General features: G+C 43.4%; 1 protein-coding gene across 2 annotated transcripts in view; it reads right to left on the bottom strand.

The window, feature by feature from the left end:
- The window catches only part of LOC144605272 (uncharacterized), a 76,423-nt gene extending 61,079 nt beyond the window's left edge, over nt 1–15,344 (bottom strand). For both annotated transcript variants that reach the window (XM_078420369.1, XM_078420370.1), the window contains exon 1: nt 15,193–15,344. In XM_078420369.1, coding sequence (XP_078276495.1) covers nt 15,193–15,230 — 38 coding nt within the window. In that variant the 5' untranslated portion in view covers nt 15,231–15,344. The remainder of the gene's footprint in view (nt 1–15,192) is intronic.
- Nucleotides 15,345–16,236: the final 892 nt, after the last annotated feature.

Genomic DNA, 16,236 nt, shown 5'->3' with positions numbered 1-16,236 from the left:
AATGCAAAAAACCAAATATACCATTCTGTCCTAAAATACTGTGAAAACTACAAAGCACCGGAGTAACTAAGTGAGTAAGGCAGCATCTCAAACTGCCTGATCCACTGAATTACTCCATTAATTTGTGCCTTTTGTGTCAAACAACACCTGCAGTCCCTTGTGTTTCCATATAATAAAAGTTCATTGTGGTGGGAGAGGTCTTGGCTTAAATAAAGCCTCCCAAAAGCATCTTAAAAATAAAATGCCCATATTGTTTATCCATAGAGATACGGCATGGAAACAGGTCCTTCGGCCCACCGAATCTACACCGAACATTGATGACATGTTCACACTAGCTCTACATCGTCCCATTTTTTTCCATCGACTTCTTACACATATTAGGGACAATTCTACAGAGGCCGATTAACCTACACACTCGCAAGTCTTTGAGATGTGGGAGAAACCGGAGCACCTGTAGGAAACCCACGAGGTTACAGCGAAAATGTGCAAACTCCACACAGACAGCACCCGAGCTCGGGTTAGAACCTGGGACTCTGGTGTTGTGAGGCAGCAGCTCTACCAAATGTGCTGCTTGCTACGCCACCCTTAACATTGTTTGATGGTAATTCATCTGGTATCCCTAACAAGTCAGTTGGGACATAAAGCAAGAAGGGACTGAACACAATGATTGAAAGATTCTCCCCTTTTCGGCAACCCCAAAAAACAGCTAAACAGCTGGTGAGAAGACAGACAAGGAAAATATATTTGTAAGCAGCGCATCTGTTACAGGTTTTACCAGCCTCTTCCAGTTTGCATTCTCAGCATCAGATGTCGTCAACCATGCTGTTAGTCTCCACACTCAGTGGCGCATGACTGTTCATAGCTTGTGAATAAGTAACAGAGACTGGAGTCGTCTACACTCATGGTTGTCTCAATATGCTTACTTGTATTTCCACAGAAACTTCTAAATTAACGAATCAGCGACTGATAGATAGATTCAGCAAGTTCCAGGAATGATTTTCAGGAAGGTTACTAAAACAATATCAATTAAATCCTAACATATGACTATGAGACATAGGAGCAGGATTAGGCCATTCGGCCCATTGAGTCTGCTCCACCATTTAATCATGGCTAATCTATTTTTCAGTCTCAACCCCATTCTCCTGCCTTCTCTCCATAACCCAGTTGGTAACCAGAGTGGTGAATCTGTGGAAATCATTGCCACAGACAGCTGTGGAGGCCAAGTCAAAGGATGTTCTTAAGGCAGAGGTTGACAGATTCTTGATTAGTAAGGTGGTCAGGGGTTATGGGGAGAAGGCAAGAGAATGGGGTTGAGAGGGAAAGTTAGATCGGCCATGATAGAATGGCGGAGTAGACTTGATGGGCTGAATAGCCTAATTCTACTCCTAAAACCCATGAACTTATGAACCCTTGACTCCCTTACTAATTAAGAAAGACCTCCTTCCTTTTCACATTGGTATTGCAGACTTTAATAATATTCCCAATTTAATGGCAATCTTTGTCAAATGTGAGGTGGTTTTATATTCTTCACAATTCATTTAATGGGAAATACATTCAAGACCAGCATTTTGCCCATTAGTTTGGCTTACATTTTTACATGTGATGGAGTTCAGAGGACCCTATGCAAACCAATTTAGTGAGAATATGGTACATTTCCATTTTCTCTGTTTAGACAGCCAGCTGGCTGAGTGAATGGTTTGACTTTACTTCAACTTGCCTTACACTTATTCCATTGAAATGTGCAGAAAGGAAACTGAGTTGGTTCTTTGAAGGGAACGTGATCAGATTACGACCCAGACAGTGACAGGATTGTGAGAAACTGAGATTCATCACAACTCCATGAGGCTTCCTGTACTTAAACTTGCAATGACATGCTTCAGTATGACAGGTTTGGAAAAGGTAGACAAAAGAAAGCTGTTCCCATTAGCTGGTGCAACAAGGGCATGGAGATACAGATTTACAACTCTTCAACAATGGATCCAAGGAGGTTATTAAGAAGAAATTTACTCTGGGGTGTTAATGGATTGGAAATCGGTGCCTGTGGTAGTGCAAGCAGAAATGACTAAAGATTCCAAAAGGAAATTCGGAATGCACCCAAGGGAAGTAAATGTATCGCACTTCTCTTTTGGGGATGGAATGAAGGAATGGGACAGACTGATCTGCCTTGCTGAGATTCAACATGGATTTGAAGGGCTGAATATCTTTAGCTTAGAGATATAGCATGGAAGCAGACACCAGGCCACCAAGTCTATGCCGACCGTCATTCGCCGATTCACTCGACTTCTATGCAATTCAACTTTCATATCCACTGACAACACACAAGGAGCAATTTTACAGAGGCCAATTAGCTTACAAACCCACATGTCTTTGAGATGTGGGACAAAACCGCAGCACCTGGAGAAAACCCTTGCAGACACAGAGGGAATGTGCAAACTCCAGACTGGCAGCACCCGAGGTCATGCTCAAACCTGGGTCTCTGGTGCTGTGAGGCAGCATTTCGCTGTGCTGCCTCTGACCTTAATAATCTTACAGCTTTTGCACATTGTAGAGCATGTCTTTGGGACCCACGAGAAATAATGGTGAAATGAACCAGTTTTTAACATTGACAGCAAGGCTTCAGCATAACAGTGCTAACAATTTCAGTCCCTGTTAAGAATTTAGATGGTATATCAATCACTGGTCTGTTTCATGATATTGATTGTCATGACATGGATTGGCCAGTCTTTCTACCTTCATCAAAAAGAGTCTTCATTCATGACACACCTGGGGATGCCGAGGCTAATATGTTTCCATCAGCGCTAAATTGGTATAAATAATAGAAAACATTTTCTGATATTTTTCAGTTATGTGTATTGTTTTGCAGTCTTATAAAAGTAATCAAGGCACATTAATTCCATGCAGTTAGGGAAATTGAGGAGGCAGTTTCTTCTTGAACTTGATTGAAATGCACCAAATAAGCGTAAGGAATCACAGGAAAGGGGTACTGATTGAGAATGATCAGCCATGATCACATTGAATGGCGGTGCTAGCTCGAAGGGCCGAATGGCCTACTCCTGCACCTATTGTCTATTGTCTATTTGGCTTCTGTAAATTGTCCCTGGTGTGTGGGAGGACCCGGCGTGGGGGGACCGCCGTGATGGGGGGAGGAACAAAGGAGGCCCCGGTGTGGGGGAACAGAAACAGCAACACAGAAACACAGAAACATAGAAAATAGGTGCAGGAGTAGACCATTCGGCCCCTCGAGCCCGCACTGCCATTCAATATGATCATGGCAGATCATCCAAAATCAGTACCCCGTTCTTGCTTTCTCCCCGTATCCCTTGATTCCATTAGCCCTAAGAGCTGTATCAATCTCTCTCTTGAAAACATCCAGTGAATTGGCCTCCACTGCCTTTTGTGGCAGAGCATTCCACAGATTCACAACTCTCCGGGTGAAAACATCTGGGATGGAGGGGGAGGGAAGGGTGGGGGGGGTGGTGGGTGGGGTGGGAGAACAATGGAGGACCTGGCACGGGATACTTGTAACTTCATCAGCGCCCTTTTTGTGGTGACTATTTGCATATCTTGGTTATGCAAGCAAAGAATTTCACTGTGAGTTGTCACATGTGACAATAACGTATTGGTTCATTCATTCATTCATTCATTCATTCTTTCATTCATTCATTCATTCATTCAATCTCTATATCATATCCCCTTCTATTTTTCACATTGACTCGAGTTGTTCTCAAGGCTATGGACAAATGGCTACTGACAAAAAAATAAGATGTTGTGGCGGATCGGGCCACTCCTTGGGTCAGCCCCCTCGTTACGTGACGGACAGGGAGAGGGGTTAAAAGCCAGACCAAGGGAAGGCGTAGCTATTCCCTAGGAGAACTACGCTGTGGGCAGGAGCTCACAGCCTAATAAAGAATCTCACAAAACACTGCCTGGCGTCTTGCCTTTCTCTGGCCTCCGCCAGGCCACTACAATGTCTTGCAAATGCGGGAAGGCCCTGCTACTGTGAATGTCGGGGTCTCCATCTTGTGGTAGGGAAGTTAGCATGTACTAAGATCCTAGATTATCTGGAGGCAGGCAGATTGAAGGGGAGGTTCCTGACAAAGCATGCCCCAAGAGTGACCACTGATTAGACATTTAGAAATTGTGTGCTGCACCTGTCAAAAGGACACTGGCCATGATTTGGAGAGTAAAGCAGCAACAAGATTGCTATTATCCCAGTGAAATATTTTAATAAAGGCATTGTGTTCCTGAACTGCGCATGCCAAAAATTCACAAATAATGATCCCAGACAAAATGGAAATAGACACCTCATCTCCATCAGAAGGGCAGGGATCGTTCTGTTTTAGCATTGCCACACACTGGCGTGTATGTACATGTACTGTATGTGTACAGAGCATGCCAACAGTTTCTAGGTTAACTAAAACACGAAGCATGTTTGGGACTCAATAGCAGCAAAAATTGTCAAGATTTCAGGACAGTAAGTGGAAAAGGTTGACAAGCATGCTGCCTGAATTAGGGTATTAGCTGCAAAGAGAGGTCGTACAGACTTGGATCTTTTCTCCGAAGTTTCACAGGCTGAGGGGAGACCTGATAAAAGTGTATACAATTATGAGATACTTGTACAGAGCAGATAGTCAGAACCTTTCTCTCATGGTGGAACTGTGAAAGACCAGAAGGTGTAGCTTTATCAATGAGACGGGCAAAGTGGAAAGATGTGCTGCACAGTTTTTTGGTACAGAGAGACAAGTGAGTGCCTGAAATTTCTGCCAGGGGTGGAGGCAGATAACATCATGGCATTTAGGAGGCTTTTGGAACGCAGGGAATAGAGAGATATGGATGATTAATAACCAGAGGAGATTGATTTAATTTGGCATTAAGTTCGGCCTGGACATGAGAAAGGAGACGAGGAGGAATTTATTTCGTCAGAGGGAGGTGAAACTGCGGAATTCATTGCCACTGTGGAGGCCAAGTCATTGGCTATTCTTAAGGTGGGGATTAACAGATGATTGCATTTATGATTACTTGTGCTTAAATGGTTTAAACATCGTAGCTTTTAATCTGAAAAGGTAGGCTTTTAGTTATGTTGAAATGAAGTTCTTAAATCAGCTATGTCAGCAAAGTCATAAAATCAAACATGGAATGGAAGGGTGTTTTGTAGGGGGGAGGAAGTCATCAATCTAAGAGCCAGGTTTGGCTAAGCTGTATCTCCGATCTTGGGTCAGGCTCCAGGTTGGAACTTTGACATTCTTCCACCTGGCCTTTCATGTGCAGTACTGAGCGGGAGATGAATTGTCAGCATTCTCGTCTTTCAGCTAAAATGGTCAAAGGATGTCTTGCCTGCTGATTCATTTGAACATATATATGTATTTTTGAAATCCCACAGTAAAAATTATTAAGTTATGAGCAACATTGTCTCTGAACCAACACCATTGAAAATAATTCAAGGGCCGAATGGCCTCCTCCTGCACCTATTGTCTATTGTCTATTGTCTAATTCAACTGATCACTCAAATCATTGTTTTTTTGTGGCTATCTCTCACCCCATTCATATTTTCGACTCTGGCACAAGTCTGTGCAGCATTTTAATATTAATTCTTTTGGCACTTTCACCAAACCAAACTCGACCAACTTCAATTTGAAACACGTTGGTCGAGTTATTGATCAATCCTTTTGGGATGGAGACTTGGCTGGTTCAAAAGCAGACACAAATTGGTGCAGTAACTCAGCGGGTCAGGCGGCTTCTCTGGAGAAAAATAATAAGTGATGTTTTGGGTTAGGTCCCTTCTTCAGTTCGAAGAAGGGTCCTGACCTAAAAACGTCACCTATCCTTTTTCTCTGGAGATATTGCCTGACCCGCTGAGTTACTTCGGCACATTGTGTCCACCTTTCGTATAAACCAGCATCTGCAGTTCATTGTTTCTACATTCTGGTGCATAAACACCATCATTTCATTCCCAAATGTTCTACTTTTGATTTAAAGGTTCCAGTTTCCTGTTCTGTGGGGCACGAACTGATGTATCTATCACATCCAGTCTCTTTATCAATATTCTTGATCACTCCTCACTCTTCTAAACTCAGGAGAGTATAAGAAAATATTACGAAACCTACTCCAATTTAACATCAAAGCTAATAGATGTTATACACTATTCTGTCGTTATCTTGGCTCGACACTTGAAACTAAAAGTTACACATTCCTGTGTAATCATTGTCATATAGCAATTCCTTTGAGATAAAAAACAGTATTACATTAGCTTTTCTTGATTATTTAACTACTTCTTAACAAGGTCTCCAAATTTGAGGAAGGATATTCTTGCTATTGAGGGCGTGCAGCGTAGGTTTACTAGGTTAATTCCCAGAATGGCAGGACTGCCATATGTTGAAAGACTGGAGCGGCTAGGCTTGTATACACTGGAATTTAGAAGGATGAGAGGGGATCTTATCGAAACATACAAGATTATTAAGCGGTTGGACACGTTAGAGGCAGGAAACATGTTCCCAATGTTGGGGGAGTCCAGAACCAGGGGCCACAGTTTAAGAATAAGGGGTAGGCCATTTAGAACGGAGATGAGGAAAAACATTTTCAGTCAGAGAGTTGTGAATCTGTGGAATTCACTGCCTCAGAAGGCAGTGGAGGCCAATTCTCTGAATGCATTCAAGAGAGAGCTAGATAGAGCTCTTAAGCATAGCAGAGTCAGGGGGTATGGGGAGAAGGCAGGAACGGGATACTGATTGAGAATGATCATCCATGATCACATTGAATGGTGGTGCTGGCTCGAAGGACTGAATGGCCTACTCTTGCACCTATTGTCTATCATTTATTGAAGGTAGAGTAGATTAGTTTGACATGGCATCATGTTTGGCACAGACATGATGGACCGAAGGACCAGTTCCTTTAGACATTAGACTTTAGAGGTACAGAGATACAGCATGGATAAAGACCCTTTGGCCCACCGAGTCCATGCTGACCAGCGATCACCCTGTACACTAACACTAGTCCTACACACTAGGGATTTTTTTTAATGGAAGCCAATTAACCTACAAATCTGTACGTCTTTGGAACGTGGGAGGAAACCGGAGCACCCGGAGACAATCCACCGGGAGAATGTACAAACTCCGTACAGACAGAACCCATGGTGTGGATCGAACTGGGGTCTGTGACGCTGTTGGGCAACAACTCTACCGCTGCGCCACCGAGCCGCCACCATGCTGTGCTATGCTCTCTGCTCTCTGCAATGTATCCTGGTGGGTGAAATAGCACAAAGTCAAAGGCACAATTTTCCATCCTGGAAAGACCCATATCCCTAAGACAGTGAGTGCCACGGTCACCTTGACAGTTAATAACAATGCAGTTCTCAGTCTGTTCTGAGTTTGTAGATACATTTGGAATTTCTGCCAGGTCTCAGTGTGAATAACTTTGTTAAAATACACATATTCCCAAAACTGTTCTTCAATGCAGGCAAGGCGATTCCTCTCTGAAAGCCGTGCCCTGGAGCTGAGAGTCCTTTGCACCTTCCTTTATCCACACTCTTCTAGCAGCTTATCGCAAACTCAATTAATTTTCAAAGAGAATCCCTTCTACACATCACACCTAGAAGAAGACACAGAGTGCTGGAATAACTCAGCGGCTCAGGCAGCATCTCTGGATGAAATACGAAGATAGACACAAAATGCTGGAGTAAGCCAGCGGGTCAGGCAGCATCTCTGGAGAAAAGGAATAGGTGACGTTTCAGGTCGAGACCCTTCTACTTTTCCAGGCCCAAGTTCCCTCATCATTACTATCCAATCCCCCTCGACCTATGTCCAAGGCGCCTCACAAGGCCTTTGTCTTTTCAATCACTTACGTTTTCCAGGCCCCCATTCCCTCATCTTTGCTACTTCCTGCTTTCTGGATATCATTTTGGATTGGAACGCTTCTTCAGAGCAGAAGTAACAGGTTGGTGTAGAAGCCTTGATTTGGCCAAAATACGTCCTTTAACATTCTCTGGATATTAAAGAAAGCTGGTATGCATTTACAGACTCATGGTAGCAGTCAGAAGCGATCAACCAGCTTCTAGTTTGTGCATGATTAATTTCATTAAATAACACCAATAGGGGGTCTTTCCTGTGGCCAAACATGTGCTCAACCATGCGAGGTTAAGAGAAGCGCTGCATGCTGATTGATGCCTAACCAGCTTCACTGCACACCGCGAGCCAGCTTTAGTGTACTTGCTAATGCCTACACAAACAAGGTATCTGACCAGACTCTCACCACAGATGGGTGCGCTTGGTATTGATCTGGCACTCATAAGGTCAGAAGGACATTAGGAATAGGAGTAGAATTAGGCCCATCAAGTCTACTCCGCTATTCAATCATGGCTGATCTATCTCTCCCTCCTGACCCATCACTCCTGGTGTCCCAAATCACACATGGAACACAGCCAAATGTTGTGCCCCTATTTATAGACAATAGACAATAGACAATAGTCAATAGGTGCAGGAGTAGGCCATTTGGCCCTTCGTGCCAGCATTGCCATTCAATGTGATCATGGCTGATCATTCTCAATCAATACCCCGTTCCTGCCTTCTCCCCATACCCCCTGACTCCGCTTTCCTTAGGAGCTCTATCTAACTCTCTCTTGAATGCCTTTAGAGAATTGGCCTCCACTGCCTTCTGAGGCAGAGAATTCCACAGATTCACAACTCTCTGACTGAAATGTTTAATGTTTATTTAAAATTAAATATGCCTAATAGCTCAATCCAGCTTCAAATTGGCTTGCCGGAACACCCCATTGAAGGGGATGGACAGGCGATGTTTTGGTTGGGACCCTTCTTCACGCTGAATTGGCCTAATATATTTGTATTCATTGAAATCAACTTGAGTGGTTACTGTGCAATGTTGGTTTCTCTTGGATGTCTGTGGATTATACATCCAAACCCTTCCAAGATCTTTCTGCCAAGATGTTGTAAGTTATCAACTTCCTCGATATTCATGAAAGGACCTGACCTGAAATGTCACACATCTTTTTTCCCTAGAGATGCCGCCTGACCCATTGAGTTACTCTATACTTTGTGTCTACATGCTTTTAAAATGTTTATTTCTAACGAGACCTATACATCAAACCATTTTTTTTCATTGATGGAATTGGAAGATTTATTTCCAAACATCTATGGTCTTAACTGCCAAAAGATTAATTTTCACCATATCTTTTCTATCCATAATATTTCTTCACAAACTTTTACTTCTTCTCATTGATTTTTAACAAAGTCTAGTTTAGGTTAGTTTAGTTTAGTTATACAGTGTGGAAACAGGCCCTTTGACCCACCATGAAGACCATCGATCACCCGTACACTAGTTGTATGTTATCCCAGTTTTGCATCCAACACACTGAAAACAATTTACAGAAGCCAATTTAATCTACAAACCTGCATATTTTTGGAACGTAGGAGGAAACCGGAGCATCTGGAGAAAACCCTGAGGTCACAGGGAGAACGAGCAAACTCTGTACAGACAGCGCCCGAGGTTAGAATCAACCCCGGATCTCAGGCACTGTGAGGCAGCAACTCTAATACTGCATCACTGTTCAATTCTGACACGTGGAAACAAATATCACCTCAGATCTGAACACAGACAAATCTTTGGGTATTCAAAGAAAATCTTTAGGTATTCAAAGCAGTAGAGTTGCTGCTTTACAGCACTTGTAGCGGGTTCGATCCCGACTACGGGTGCCGTCTGTACGGAGTTTGTATGTTCTCCTCGTAACCATGTGGGTTTTCTCCGAGATCTTCGGTTTCCTCCCACACTCCAAAGACGTACTGGTTTGTAGGTTATGTGGCTTGGGTTTGTATACTTGGTATAAGTGTAAATTGTCCCTAGTATGTGTAGGATAGTGTTAATGTGCGGAGATCGCTGGACGATGCGGACTCGGTGGGCCGAAGGGCCAGTTTCGGCCCTGTATCTCTAAACTAAACTAAACTAAAACATTCAAAGGAAATATCCACTTCATTTTATGCATGAATGTCTTCATTTGGACTAGTAACATGTCATTGTACAGGGTGTAGTTTTCTGTAGCCACTCAAAGGGCTGCTGCTATCATATCAGCCACTGCCTGGTTATTTCTTGAAATAAAAAAGAAAATGAAAATTGATCAGGGAACAAGAGTAAGGCAGACACAAAATGCTGGAGTAACTCAGCAGGACAGGCAACATCTCCGGAGAGAAGGAATGGGTGATGTTTCGGGTCGAGACCCTTCTTCAGACTGATGTCAGGGGAGTGGGCGGGACAGAGGTAGAATGTAGTCGGAGACAGTAAGACTGGTGGGAGAACTGGGAAGGGGGAGGTGATGGAGAGAGAGGGAAAGCAAGGGCTATTTGAAGTTAGAGAAGTTGATGTTCATACCGCTGGGGTGTAAGCTGCCCAAGCGAAATATGAGGTGCTGTTTCTCCAATTTGCGCTGGGCCTCACTCTGACAATGGAGGAGGCCCAGGACAGAAAGGTCAGATTGGGAATGGGAGGGGGAGTTAAAGTGCTGAGCAACCAGGAGGTCAGGTAGGGTAAGGCGGACTGAGCGGAGGTACTCAGAAATTGGAGTAACTTTATAATGCAGACAGTAATCGCTGTAAAATACTTGTATGTTTTCCAATGTATGCAGAATAGCACCTTGTTATATTATCAAAATGTTAAATCTTAAGTTGGCTACAAGAATTTTGGCTAATATGTACTTCACCCATTATGTAAATATGGTTGTCAGATAACAATATTACCACACTTTTTTTTGTTTATTTTCTATTGGTATTGTACAGGGAGGGTATCACTCTCATTTTAGTTTAGTTTAAAGGAACAGCTTGTTAACAGGCCCTTCAGCCCACTGAATCCGCGCCAACCACTGATGTGGTACTGATTGAGAATGATCAGCCATGATCACATTGAATGGCGGTGCTGGCTCAAAGGGCCGAATGGCCTCCTCCTGCACCTATTGTCTATTGTCTATTGTCAACCAGTGATCCTCCCATACACGAGCTCTGTGCTACAAACTAGGAATAATTCACTAAAGCCAATTAACCTACAACCCTGCACATCTTTGGAATGTGGTAGGAAACCTGAGCACCCGGCGAAAACCCACGAGGTCACAGGGAGAACGTAGAAACTCCGTGCAGACAGCGCCCGTCGTCAGGATCGAACCTGGTTCTCTTGCGGTGCAAGGCAACAACTCTCTGGCTGCACCACTGTGCTGCCCTATATTCTAGAAATGTAAAAACTTCATGCCTTGTAGGCATGGGAAACTCTTGAACATAAACATGCAATGCATCACATGTGTTTCATGACCATTGAATGCCATACGAGGTTTAGGTTTGAATGATTTGCACTGATTTTATTAATGTTGATTTGATTTTGTTACTTTATTTACCTTTAGTTCGTTACAAATTCTGCAACCTCACGTGGACTTGTTGAATGCCAATGTGACAATAGACAATAGACAATAGGTGCAGGAGTAGGCCATTCAGCCCTTCGAGCCAGCACCGCCATTCAATGCGATCATGGCTGATCACTCTCAATCAGTAGTATAAGAAAATAACTGCAGATGCTGGTACAAATCGATTTATTCACAAAATGCTGGAGTAACTCAGCAGGTCAGGCAGCATCTCGGGAGAGAAGGAATGGGTGACGTTTCGGGCAGTACCCCGTTCCTGCCTTCTCCCCATACCCCCTCACTCCGCTATCCTTAAGAGCTCTATCCAGCTCTCTCTTGAAAGCATCCAACGAACTGGCCTCCACTGCCTTCTGAGGCAGAGAATTCCACACCTTCACCACTCTCTGACTGAAAAAGTTCTTCCTCATCTCCGTTCTAAATGGCCTACCCCTTATTCTTAAACTGTGGCCTCTTGTTCTGGACTCCCCCAACATTGGGAACATGTTTCCTGCCTCTAATGTGTCCAATCCCCTAATTATCTTATATGTTTCAATAAGATCCCCCCTCATCCTTCTAAATTCCAGTGTATACAAGCCTAATTGCTCCAGCCTTTCAACATACGACAGTCCCAAAATGAAACCAATTATTGTATCAACCTAATTAAAGATACTTAAAGCAATTAAATTAGGTTTTGTTTTGTTAGCTTGAGCAACTGGCTCCTTCGTAACAATTGAGCAAAATCCTCCCAAGGAAACCATGCCTGCAGTCAGATTACATTTTAATTCAGAAGCTACTACCAAGAGATCATTCCATCTCCATATATTTTTGACTGAATCTGTTCACTTTGAGTAATTAAGACCACTATTCCAAAAACCATTCATACAATTTCTTCACACAGGTGAGAATATCCCTGTATTGATCACACAAAAAAAACCTTGTAAATTCAGCTCATTGTAACATCACAAAATGGATCCATACCCATACTTCTTTTCACCTTGAAGATGGTTGCAATCTGGAAAACACTGCCTGAAAGGCAAGTGTTCTTACAACATTTAAAAACTAGAGAGAGGGACACACAGGGAAATGCAAATGCTGGCTTACAAAAAAAAAGACACAAAATGCTGGAGGAATTCAACAGGTCAGGCAGTATCTCTGGAGAACATGGGTAGGTGACCTTTGAGCTCAGGACCCTCAACTATCTGGATGACCGCTTATTTGGGGCAGTACAGTGGCGCAGCGGTAGAGTTACTGCCTTACAGCGCCAGAAACCCAGGTTTGATCCTGACTACGGGTGCTGTCTGTATGGAGTTTGTATAAGAAAATAACTGCAGATGCTGGTACAAATCGAAGGTATTAAATTCACAAAATGCTGGAGTAACTCAGCAGGTCAGGCAGCATCTCAGGAGAGAAGGGATGGGTGACGTTTCGGGTCTGAGGAAGGGCCTCGACCCGAAACGTCACCCATTCCTTCTCTCCTGAGATGCTGCCTGACCTGCTGAGTTACTCCAGCATTTTGTGAATAAATACCTTCGCATGGAGTTTGTATGTTCTCCCTGTGACCACATGGGTTTTCTCGGGGTGCTCCGGTTTCCTCCCACACTCCAAAGGCGCACAGGTGTGTAGGTTTGTTGGCTTTGGTAAAATAATTTCACTTGTCCCTAGTGTGTAGGATAGTGCTATGTATGGGGATCGCTGGTCAGCGCAGACTCGTTGGGCCGAATTGCCTGTTTCCACGCTGTATCTCTAAAAACAATCAGCAAAGGCTAATATTAACAACCGTGTGGATAAATGGGATACCTATGGATGGGGGCTTGATGGTCACGGACATGGTGAGATATTGCACTTGTTTATGTGTTGTCGATGCCAAACCATTACAGATCGTCATCAATGCCCTCTTACAAATTGATTTCCATGACTTCTTGTGCAAGGTGGATTAAAAAGTATATAACGAAAAACAAGTGACATTTGAACTGCAATATCAAAATCTGAAGAGAGTCAACTACAAATCTGCACGTCTTTGGGATGCAGGAGGAAGTAGGAGCAGGAGGTGGAAATCCTCCCTGTTGTAGGGAGAACATGCAAACTCCACACAAACAGCAGGAGTCAACTGCACCAACCAGGGAAGAAAAGGTCTATTCTTGGAAACAGTAATCCTCTTCCATTTCAGCCACACATAACTTCAATTCTATGTGCCAAACATAATTGTGCTATCTGTATGCGTCTCCTAACCAAATTTCACAGTATGGTGTATGGATACAGGCATAGAACACAGAACAGAACAGGACAGGAAATGGCCCTTCGGCCCACAATGTCCATGCCACGTTAAACTAATCTCCTCTGTCTGCGCATGATCCATGTCCCTCCATTCCCTGCAGATCCATGTGCCTATCCAAAGCTCTCTTAAATGCCCCTTAAATGCATCTGATGAGATATAAAGGAAATATAGCATAATTTCATTACGTACAAAATTTAAAAGGCAGCACAGTGATGCAGCTGATAGAGCTGTTGCCCCAGCGCCAGAAACCGTGCCCATAGAAGCAGAATGAGGCCATTCAGCCCATCATGTCTGCACTGCCATTCAATCAAGGCTGATCTCTTTTTCTCTCTCTCAACCCCATCTGCCTCAAATTCAGGTTCAACCCTGGCCTCAGGTGTTGTCTGTGTGGAGTTTACACGTTCTCCCTGTGACCATGTGGGTTACCTCCAGGTGCCTCCTGTTTCCTCCCAAATCCCCAAAAAGTCCAGATACGTAGGTTAATTGGCCTCTGTAAAATTGTTCCTGATCTATAAGGAGTGGATATGAAAATTGGATAACATAGAACTAGTATCAACAAGTGGTCGATAGTCAGCAGAGAATCGATGAGCAGAAGGGTCTGTTTCCATGCTGTATCCCAAAACTTTAAACTAAACAGTTCATCTATCAATTCAGTGGCAATAAGGATTCTTTCAAGTTGAGTTGCAAAAATATGTATGCAATTATAATCTATATTGATTTTGAATCCACATTTAGTTTAGAGATACAGCACAGAAATAAGCCCTTCCACCCATTGAGTCCATGTCGACCATTCCCACTCATTCCATGTTATCCCACTTTCCCTACACATTAGGGGCAATTTACAGAAGCCCATTGACTCACAACCCCGAACGCCTTTGGGATGTGGGGGGAAACCGGAGCACCTGGAGGAAACCCACGCGATCACGGGGAGAACGTGCAAACTCCACACAGCTGGCACCCAAGGTCAGGATCAAAGCCCAGGTCTCTGGCGCCGTGAGGCAGTGGCTCTACCAGCTGTGCCACTGTGCTGCTCATGTCCAAAAGTAAATTACGAAGTCCAAAAGTAAATTCAGAATTCACAAGAGTTCAGTAATTCCATGACCGAGAATTGAGAGGCTCGTCTGAGTTATCGTACACAAAGTAGCCATTGCAAGATAAACAGTTTATATAGTCCTCAGGTAGTTGATCAACTTCAACAGACACCTGCAGTTTTAGGTACTGAAGAGATCGTACAGATAGGTTCCTCAATTGTATTTTGTTATTTTGACAATAGAGTACTTACTTGCTGGAGTATTTTCTCTCTTTTTTTTACCCCCTACTTACCTGATATTCTGCCAACCTGGTGGTTTTTAAATGCAGATCAGACTTAAAATGCTAATTCAGAGGTTTAATTTTCTTTACATTGTAACAAACTACAAGTGACTGAACTTGTTTTTTCACTTTCTACTTCTCAACAATTGCCCAATTAACAAGTGTTAAATACAAGCACTGATACGGAAGTAATCAGGGTGTTAAATATTAAAAAATCACGTACCTGGACAGAGCACTCCAATTTTTCTTCTTAAATGACATTTTGCACCCTCAAGGTTTGTTAGTTTCGTACCTACAAAATCTCCAGTGTTAGCCTTTTGTATTGTTCCATGTAATTTTTAACCAGTGCAGAATGAGGAAATAAACTTTCTTCACTGTTTCTCATCAACTACATAGTATTTACCCAGTTAGTGAAGTGCACTTCACCTCCCCTGCTGTGGAGTCACGTGCTTTCTCATAGGTTGTGTGGCATACTGTAAATTACCTATTAGCTGCACCACTTAAAATCTGAATTTGTAAATGCAATGTATTGAAATTCTTGAACTGAATCCACATAACTTTAGACTTTGGACATTAGAACTACAGTGCGGAAACAGGCCCTTTAGCCCACCGAGTCCGCGCCGATCAGCGATCACCCAGTACACTAACTACACACACACACACACACACACTAGGGACAATTTTACAACTTACTCAACCCAATAATCTACAAAGCTGCACGTCCTTGGAGTGAGGGAGGAAACCGTGTCACCTGGAGAAAACCTATGCGGTCACAGGGAGAATGTACAAACTCCGTACAGACAGCAGCCATAGTCAGGATCGAACCTGGGTCTCAGCCACATGTTCATATATTTTAACAGAGTATTCATAGATCTAATTCATAGATTATTGTTGGCTCATGATGTAGCTGGTGTAGCTGCTGCTTCACAGCGCCAAAGACCCGGGTTCGATCCCGTCCTCGGGTGCTGTCTGTGTGGAGTTTACATGTTCTGCCTGTGACCCTGTGGGTTTCCTCTGGATGCTCCGGTTTCCTTGCACATTCGAAAGACTCACGTGTGTGTGAGTTAATTTCCCCCAGTGGATGTGAAATTGGGATGACATAGAACTAATGTGATCGGGCGATCAATGGTCAGCATGTACTCGGTGGGCCGAAGGGCCTGTTTCTGTGCTGCATCTTTTAATCAATCATAAATTAATTATATTTTTAATAATTTTGAAATGTCGCTGGAATTCTGTGGAATTCTCTGCCACAGAAGGCAGTGGAGGC

The sequence above is a fragment of the Rhinoraja longicauda genome, chromosome 24 (assembly GCF_053455715.1).
Source record: "Rhinoraja longicauda isolate Sanriku21f chromosome 24, sRhiLon1.1, whole genome shotgun sequence".
NCBI lineage: Eukaryota > Metazoa > Chordata > Chondrichthyes > Rajiformes > Arhynchobatidae > Rhinoraja > Rhinoraja longicauda.
This window is presented reverse-complemented; position numbering and strand designations above follow the sequence as displayed.